General features: G+C 49.5%; 1 protein-coding gene across 2 annotated transcripts; it reads right to left on the reverse strand.

The window, feature by feature from the left end:
- Nucleotides 1-1,972: 1,972 nt before the first annotated feature.
- Nucleotides 1,973-8,885, reverse strand: GJB1 (gap junction protein beta 1). 2 transcript variants are annotated; one of them, XM_049872104.1, is made up of 2 exons: nt 8,807-8,885; nt 1,973-3,273 (listed from the first exon to the last, which is right to left on the reverse strand). In XM_049872104.1, the coding sequence occupies exon 2, from the start codon at nt 3,255-3,257 to the stop codon at nt 2,406-2,408; it is 852 nt and encodes a 283-aa protein (XP_049728061.1). In that variant the 5' UTR covers nt 3,258-3,273; nt 8,807-8,885; the 3' UTR covers nt 1,973-2,405. The 2 variants fall into 2 exon arrangements, with proteins under 2 accessions (XP_049728061.1, XP_049728062.1); XM_049872105.1 differs by lacking the exon at nt 8,807-8,885 and adding an exon at nt 3,623-3,709.
- Between the last annotated feature and the right edge of the window lie 522 nt (nt 8,886-9,407).

The following is a 9,407-nucleotide window of genomic DNA, read 5'->3' on the forward strand; positions in this document are numbered from 1 at the left end:
AGAGCCTCAAATTAAAAAGGCAGCCCTGGGGTTAGCCTGATCCTCCCTCCTACCTCCCTGAGACATTGTGCACACTGGCTACCTTCAAGGTTCCTTTGGCCTGCCCCCCACCTGGGTCACAGGACATGAGAATAATGTGTCCTCTATTTGCAGTGACACCCATACTGGTAGCTTTATTGTCCCACCACTGCCCCCTGGGGAGGAAAGCCTCAATCTGGAGTTGGGCCCTCTTTCCAAGGGGAGTTGGTAGAATCCTTTGAAAAGAAACTAATTTCTGAGGAGATGATGGATTTAGCATCTCTCAGTGTGGGCAGGGCATGAGGCTCCCTCATGACAAGGATGGAATTTAAAAAAAAAAAAGAAAATCTTTCTCTTGATGGCCTTTTGGACTGAGGGGGGATACTCTGTGTTTGTTGTGTTGTGTTGTGGGAGGAGTCGATATATTTCAATATGAAAAGAAACCTCTCCCACCCTGAGGAGGGTGGGGACCTCTCCTCTGACAGGGTATGATGTCAGTTTCTAAGGAGAAAGGAAATCTCTTGCAGGAAAGGAATGTTTCTCCTTTAGAGAGTGGGGGAAAAGCTTTCTTTCTCAGCGGTTGTGGAGTGTGAGAGAAAGGAATACTTACTCTCTCCTTCCTTTTCTAAAGGAGAAACTTCCTTGAATGAGGAAACCTTCCATGCTTTCTGAAAAAAAAAATAACTGTTTCAAAAGGGAGAACAATTCTAATGAGATTATGCCTGAGTCTCTCTTCCTTTCTGCTATTCTCCCCACATGGAGTCAGCATATTCTGAGAGGGAGTGGCAAATAATTTTTCCTGCTTGGGAGGTTGGGAAGATGAGAAGGGAAACTTGCCATGGAGGAAACTTTTACTATGAGGGGCCATTTGTGAGGGCAGTAATTCTGAGATGTCAGGCTGAGGAAATCTTTAGGAATCCCCAAAACGCGGTGTTAAAGGAAGCTTAGAGATGCGCTAGGCCAGTCCGTATTTGCTCACAAGGAGACTGAGTTTTGGGGAAGACAGTGCCTTGCTCATAAGTGACAGAACCAGGACTTGAACCCAGCTTTGTCAAGTCCCAGCCTGGGGCTTTTCTCACCCCAGCTGCCAGGGATAGGGGAAGCTACCTCCCATTTGGGAGAGTGATATTAGCAGGAAACTACGGCTGTAAATTTTTTGACCTGTGGTGGAGGCGCCTCTGGGGTGGAGAATATTGATTCCTAAGGGAAGGGAATTGAGGAGGAGGATAGAATCAGGGGCTATGTCTGGAGGAAAGCGGTCAGAGTCATTGTACAATCCCACAGGTGGGTTGCAGGACATCAGTTTGCAAGGAATGCTGAGTTCTGAGGGAGTAAGGAGAATACCTCTCCCAGGAGTGTGGGAAAGGGAGCCTTCAACAAGGTGCCCAGGGAATATTTGCAAGTCTCACTCAGATTTAAGAAATCTTTCTATCGTCTCCTACCACTCCAGAGGGAGTTCTTATTTTAATCTCTTTAAAATCAGAGGAGGGAGGTAGGTGAATTATATCTTAATAAAGCTGTTATTTTTTAAAAAATGAAACAACAACAACAACACAACACAACAAAGGAGAGAATGACTCAGGGTGTGGCTTTGCTGGGCCAGGAGTGCGGTGGTCTCTCATTTTGCAGCTTCAGTTCCTCACATCACTATTGCTTTTGCCCCATTCCTTTCTTGTTCTACAAAAAGCCAAGGCCAGCTCAACCAGGGGGCAGTCAGAGGTTACAGGAGAAAGAACTTGACAAACACACAAGCCACCTCCTCATTTACTGTAAAATCCTGTTTAATGTGTAACATTTCAGGCAGAGAGAGGCCTTGGGGACTAGAGGCAAAGGCAGCCTTGACCAACCTCAGCTGCAACTTATCTGCCTGCTTCTCCCTTCCTAACTCCCCCACCCCAGGCATTCCCTCCCGAAAGCTTTTTTCTTTTTTTTTTTTTTTTTTTGCTACCTTCCCTTCTCCTCCCACAAGTCCACAGCACCCCTTCCTTCGCTTCACTTGCCCACATCCCCTCCCCCACTGATGTGACTCCAGAAAATAGGGTATCTGACTTCACGGGGTTAAGATTAGTTTCATAATTGGAGATGCTGTCAGAGCATCTCATTTCTTGTCCCCAGTGGTCCCAGGGAAAGGGAGAGGGAAGAGGAAGGAGTATAGGCAGCAATAGTTGCCCACACCCCCATAACCTGGGGCACTGGTTCCGGTGGCCTCCAGCTCCCCACGCCACCCAGTCCCTCAGACAGAAGGCCCTGGGAGGAAGGCAGGTGGCGGGGGGAGTTTTTGATCGAATGATCCCTAGCAGGTAGAGGCCTGTGCAGCAGCAGGGGAGAAGGAGGGGCAGGCCCAGGACAGGGTGGGGGCGGGATGGGAGGTTGCCTGGTATGTGGCATCAGCAGGCCGAGCAGCGGTCGCTCTTCTCAGCCAGCCCGGCACCAGTGCCGGGGCTGCGGCGCAGTATGTCTTTCAGGGAGCCATCCTGCTCGCTCAGCAGCTTGTTGATCTCATTCTGCTTGTATTCAGGTGAGAGGCGGTGGCCAAAGCCCGAGCCCTTGCGGGAGGGCGGATTGGAGCGGCGCTGGGCTCGGCGAGCACAGGCTCGGATGATGAGGTACACCACCTCGGCCACGTTGAGGATGATGCAGATGCCCGAGGCGGCTAGCATAAAGACAGTGAAGACGGTTTTCTCCGTGGGGCGGGACACAAAGCAGTCCACTGTGTTGGGGCAGGGGTAGGCCTCACACTTGACCAATCGTACCATGGCGTAGCCAGGGTAGAGCAGATAAAAGACATACATGAAGACTGCCTCAAACAGCAGCCGGAACACTACGCTGATGACATAGGTCCACCACAGTGTCCCTGAGATGTGGACCTTGTGCCTCTTCACCTCCTCCAGGTGTAAGGGGTCCCCATGGCCCTCAAGCCGAAGCATTTTCTTCTCTATGTGCTGCTGGTGAGCCACGTGCATGGCCACGAGGAGAGCTGGGGTGGAAACCAAGATGAGCTGCAGGGACCACAGACGCACATGGGAAATGGGGAAAAAGTGGTCATAGCAGACGCTGTTACAGCCAGGCTGGAGGGTGTTGCAAATGAAGGAAGACTTCTCGTCACCCCACACACTCTCCGCAGCCACCACCAGCACCATGATTCTGAAGATGAAGATGACCGAGAGCCATACTCGGCCAATGGCCGTAGAATGCCGGTTCACACCACTGAGCAAGGTGTACAAACCTGTCCAGTTCATCCTGCCTCATTCACACCTGCAAAACATGAGCCACAAAGCAAGCTGTCAGAGAGTTGGGACAGAAGCTCAGGTCCATAACACTGCCAACCACACCCCTCCCCCAAGAGTCAGAGTCAGTGCAGGAAAGGAAGGATAGCCATAGCTTTCCTCATCACTCTATCTTCCTTGCCAGCCTCTCCTTCTCCTCACTCATCTTGACCTCCTTGAGCCCCATCCCCTTTCTTCACTTTCATTCAACATTCTTTCTTCTCCAGCCCCTCTCTTTGCCAGACCTATCTTGCTCTCCCAGCAGCCACCCCCTCTTGCTCCCCATCTCCCAGCTCCTTCGCTCTGGACCTGGGGCAAACCCAATAAAGTCCTGTTACCTTGGGGAGCGCCTATCCCTGAGGCCACTCAGACAGGTCCCCTATGGTCTCATGTCTGTGCAGGGGGAGTAGTCCCTGGGTCCGCGCCTGCGTTCCAATTCATCACCGCCCGGTGCTGGGGAGTCATATGCTGCTTTATACCCAGTGTCTGCACAATGGGACCTTTGTGGGGCTCTGAACAACGCCCTTTAGAATTCAGATCAAACGCCCTGACTTCCGCCCACCCTATACACAGAGCACTTGTGTCCCAGTGCCCGACACCCAGCCGGCACCCACCTGTTCTGTGCCCGCCCGGTCCATCGCCGCACCCGCCCCATAGCCCCATCAGAAGAACGGTCACAGGGGGTGAGGAGAGGAGGAGAGATGGAACAGGTATATGTAAGAAAGAACCCCAGGGGACCAGGAGGCTCTGGGCTGAGACCTTCCCCCAATGGCCCTACCAGAAATTTAGGATCAGCAGGGTTTTTCCTAGGTTTAGATCCCCTCCAGGGTATGGGTAGAGGGGAAAGAAAAAAAAAGGAGTTCATATTTATCAAGCCAGGAACCATGCTAAGCATTTTCCCGTACAATTTTTTTTAATCTGCTTAGTAAGCCTCTGGAGCCCTGGTGGTACAGTGGTTAAGAGCTCGGCTGCTAACTAAAAGGTCAGCAGTTCGAATCCACCAGCTGCTCCTTGGAAACCCTATGGGGGCAGTTCTGCTCTATCCTATAGAGTTGCTATGAGTCGGAATCGACTTGATGGCAATGGGTTTGGTTTGGTTTGAGTTTAGGAGCCATGGTAGCATAGTGGTTAAAGTGTTTGGCTGCCAACCCAAAAGTCAGAGGTTGGAAACCACTGGGAGAAAGATGTGGCAGTCTGCTTCTGTAAAGATTTACAGCCTTGGAAACCCTATGGGGCAGTTCTACTCTGTCCTATAGGGTCCGTGTGAGTCGGAATTGACCTGATGGCAGTGGGTTTGGTTTTTGGTTTTAGTAAGCCTCTAAAGATTGTTACCACATTTTCCAGATGAGGAAGCTGAAGCTCAGATAAGTTAAGTAACTCATTCAAGTCACACAGCTAGGAAGCCGTAGGGTAGGATGAAACACAAAAGTGTTATCTGAAGCAGAAGTTTAGGGTCTTTCCACAGTATACTTCCTGTGCTTTTACAGATGGTATCAGCAAAAGAAAAGGCTAGTGGTGAAAAAAAAGCAAAAGCTAATGTTACTGGTAAAAGCACAAGAAGCATGGAAGCTGTGGACCTGTGAGCACATTTCAGTGCCAGCGTCATAGAGCAAACCCTGACCATCCCTCACGGAGCTTCAGGAAAGGGAACCCAGCTAGGAGGTGGTGAGGTGGGTATGCGGTAAGTACAAGACAGAAGAGAAAGCAGAGGGTCGCCACCAGACAGAAGGTTAGGAGATGGAATATGTAAGAGTCACATAGACTTGGGTTCGAATACTGATTTTTCACTTAATACAACCTTGAGTAGTTACTGAACTTCTCTGAGCCTCTTTGCTCATCTATAAATGAGGTTAGTACCCAGAGTTATTGTGAAGTTTTATGAGGCAACCTGCAGAAGTTTTTAGCTCAGCTCCAGTTTCGTAGTTGGTGATCAAGGGGGGGTGAGAATCTTCTCAGGAAGAGAAATCAATGTTGCTTTGGGGGGACCAAGTGGTCTGCTAAACCCAAGATCCCTCTTTTTTTTTAATTCCTGAAGCTGTTGTTGACCTATAGCGTCTGTCTGGGATAGAACAGACTGTTCCGGGTTCCTGCCCTGCCCCCAGTATCAAGTACATATTGTAACATCCTGCTTTCATGAGCTTGCCAGTTGCTCTAGGGAAGAAATTCCCCTCTGCCCCTCAGGCAGGCAAAGAAGGCCTCTCCCCCACCTCCTGCTACTTATGCTATTGAGTTGCAAGGAGATCAAGCTAGAAGCAAGGAACTGGGATGTACTGAGAACACATAGGCCTGGACAGGTAGGAAATGCAGGGGCATTTCCTTCCCCCAATCGTCACTCCACTTCAGTAGAAGCCCCGTACTCATCTCTGGATGGGCCTCTCTGTTGTAGGGGGAAAGGGTAGGACATCAATAACTGGAAGAGAGGGAAGGGGATGAAAGAAAATGGAAGAAGGGACAGTCCATGGGACATAGGTTACTTCTCTGAACAAAGTTTATTTATCTAAAAAAAAAAAAAGGCTCAGTGAGTCCATGCTCTCTGCCCAAACCAGTGTGGGGAGGCAGGAATACAGGTGCCCCTTCTCCAAGCCTGGGATTCTGAAGGCAGAGCTGCTGCAGGAGGGACCACAGTTAGTTCTAAAGAAGTGCTTCCTTCACTGAGATGTGTTAGGCTCGAAAACAGGTGGTCAAGGAGAATTAATTACAACCGTTCACTGAGCACTTGAATGCCAGGCCCTTGCATGCACAATATCTTGTGTAATTCTCAGAACAGCCCCGTGAAGTGGGTATTTTTATCCTCATTTCACAGACGAGGACACCGAGGCAAAGGAAGGTGATAGGACTTGTCCAAGAATCACACAGTTAGTAAGTGACAGAGCTGGCCTTTGAGCCAGGCCAAACTAAGTTTAGAGCTCATACTCTTTCTCATAAACTCTACTGCCTTGGATAAAATTACAGCTTTTCTATTAGAAACAGGGAAATTCAAAACTGGTCTCTCTTCTCTTCTAGCCCCTCCTCCTCTCCTTTCCTATCAACTGACAACTCTTTTCCTCTCCTTCCTTCCCAGGGCTTTCCATTGCCTCCTGATTTATTCTTTTTTTTTCCCTTCCTTATCTTTGTCCGGCTGCTTACTCTTACACCAAAGCAAGCCCCAGCTGTTCTCTTCTCTTTGCCCCCCAGGCATGTCCCCATAGACAGCTTGGCGACCCCTGAGTTCCTAGGTTCTTGTAGCTGTCCGTTTCTCATCTTCTTCAGCCCTCTGAGACATAAGCCAGTAAGCTCCCTTTGGTGCCCCTAATGACTCTTGTGTGGGCACTGAGATCTCAATTTTTGCCTTCCACTTTGAAAGAGGAGCTGATTATTATGTCAACATCAATACCTCAAGACTTTCATTTAAGACTCCAACAACTGCAAAAACATCCAGGGCAGTGACCTGGTTTTGAAATCCAAACCATTTTAGTGACTTTGGGTTAAAGTCCAAGTGCTGATATGCTCTGTGTTACTCCAGGCATGTTTTGCCCTCCTGTTTAATTAGATAGGAACTCCCTGTTCATGTCAGGCTTTGGCCCTGTCCTCAGACTCAGATTTGCCCCAGTACTCAAGCACAGTTCAAAATCAGGGGATCCTACTTACTCCTTACAGCAATCCTGTAATATTATCCCCATTTTTCAGGCAAGGAAATTGAGGATCAGAGAGATTAAGTAATGTGTCTCAATGGCAGTTGCACTGCTGCGAAGTGGTAGAGTCAAATTTCAAATTTTTCTTCATCTGATCTCAAAGCCTTTGTATATAGCACTACCTTTGGCTGCCTCTCTACCTTTTAAGGAGTTTGCATTCTAGCTGAGACTAGGTCCGCAACTCAAAAACTTATACTCCTTCCTGTGGGACTGTATGTGTGCACAGGTGCCACACATTATGTACACACACACACATGCACACGCACATTCATCAGGTCTGCCTCTCCCACCTTTGCTCCCATCTATTTCCTTGTCTGTCCTTCTAACCACAAGAAAACCCTTGTGTTTTTTGAGCTTGGGGAAGAGGAGCCTGGTTGGGCTGGATGAGGTCACATTTAGCCTTAGACCCCATACTCCCCCTCCTACTTCACAGGCAACCCCAGATTCTCTCAGTGGCATTCATGAACACCTCTCCACAGGCAACCCATTACCCAGCCTCTAATCAGGAAAGGACATGGGGCTTCCTTTGAGATTTCCTTCTAAGTTTCTGACCACCTTCGTCAGTTTTTGTGGCTAAGGCCAAACTTTTCAAGCTCTGTTCCTCTTCCCTTGCTTCTCTTCCTTGCCTCTACCCCGTGGTTCTACAGCATCTCATTGGACTTACCCTCTCCACCCCTGTCATACTCTGTAGCTAGGCTTGGGATGGGTCCAGTCTAGCTCATTACAACTTTTTCTTTCCCTCACTGTGCTGTGGTCTTTTCACAGAACTTCTGCTAATGTCAGTTCCTTTACCAACTGTTTGAACTATACCCCCTTACTCCTCCATCACTCATCAGACTTCCTGTTGGTCTGTACTTGGACTTATTACAACAGTAACCATTTATGGAATGCCCACTGCGTGCTAGGAGCCATATGTTCATTAACTCTCATCCTCACAACAACCCTGTGAGCCACAGGTTATTGTCTCCAATTTGCAGTTGAGAAAAAGGAGGCTCAAAGAAGCTGAGAAACTTATCATACAGCTGGTAAGTGCTGGGGCTCAGGTTAGGATTCTTGGGTCTCTCACCAAAGCCTGGGTCCCTTCCCCATTGCCATGCTGTATCCTCATCTATACTTCTCTCCAGTCAAACCCCTCTTGTCTCCATTCTCCTTATTTCATTTTCTAAGCCCATACATTCTGCTGTGCCATTCCCAACAGCTGGAACAAGTTCCAGACAGCCAGAGGGGCACCCCTTATTCAGACCTCCAAACCATCAGCGACTCCGAGCTCAGCTTGAGTCTCCCTGCCTCCCTCAAGAAAATGGAAGTACACACTCCCAAATCTTCAATCCTGTTGGCTGACCCTCTGCTGCCCACTGAGTGCACTGTATTCCTCCACCTGCAGCCCCTATGTTGGTTGCACACCTGGTTTACCTTGTAATCATGGAAGAAAAACAGAACCTGGCTGTGCCCAACAGTTCCACCTAACCCTAACCCTGTGTGGCAGGAAATGTTGTACAGAGAAGAACTTGGCCACCCTGAGCCTAGGAAGTCCCTCAAGTCTTCCTGGGAATCTGGCCCTGTGGGAACGAGGGAAAAAACCCTTGTCTGAGAAAAAAGAGTGAGAGGAGGAGCAGCTTTGAGCATGGGAAGAGGATAAGAGTTGGGGGCTGTAGAGATAGGCTTAGCAAGCTTGGCACCTGGCAGGAGGGGCCTCACCTCAGCTCAGAGGATAAGCATGGAAGGAATCTAAGTGACTGAATGCCCAGACCAAGAGAAGGCAAGACCTGGCCCTCTCCCCAGCCCCCATTTCTGCCCCCTGCGCCACACCAACCCTCCTGGCCCACCTCCCTCAGCCCCCAGCCTTCTCACCTCCCCGACACTGCTACACCTGGCGGCTGCTGCCCTTTCCCAGGGAATGTCTGCAGGCGTGTCTGCCCTGTGCCACTAGGTATTGTCAGCCCAGCCCAGGGGAGGGACGAGTCCAGGGCTGGAGCCAGATATGGCCCACAGCCCAAGAGGAACCAAACATTAACCAGCCCCACCTCTTCCCACACACAATCATTAAACAAGATTGATCCCCTGAACTCCCAATGAGTTTGGAGAGACAGATCACATAGCCTGGAGTTAGTGCCCTGTCCCGGAGGAAGAGAGGCATCATTGTCACCTGCGTGCCCATGTTTAGTCCATCTGGTAGGCAGTTCGAACCCACCAGCTGCTCTGTGGGAGAAAGATGTGGCAATCTGCTTCTGTAAAGATTACAGTCTTGGAAACCCTATGGGGCCATTCTACTGTGTCTTATAAGGTCACTATGAGTTGGAGTCTACTGGATGGCAATGGATTTGGTTTAGAGAATTCCTTAGTGAGTGTCTGGTAAACTTGGTACAAGGCAAAACTGAACCTGAGATCATCAACAGCTTTCAGCCTTCCCCCACGCCCTGAAGCTGGCCTCAGGTAGATCTAAGTGTGGGCA

The sequence above is a fragment of the Elephas maximus genome, chromosome X (assembly GCF_024166365.1).
Source record: "Elephas maximus indicus isolate mEleMax1 chromosome X, mEleMax1 primary haplotype, whole genome shotgun sequence".
NCBI classification, from domain to species: domain Eukaryota; kingdom Metazoa; phylum Chordata; class Mammalia; order Proboscidea; family Elephantidae; genus Elephas; species Elephas maximus.

Coding starts and splice junctions, on each gene's coding strand:
- GJB1 (XM_049872104.1), bottom strand. CDS start 3,257: ATGAACTGGACAGGTTTGTACACCTTGCTCAGTGGTGTGAACCGGCAT.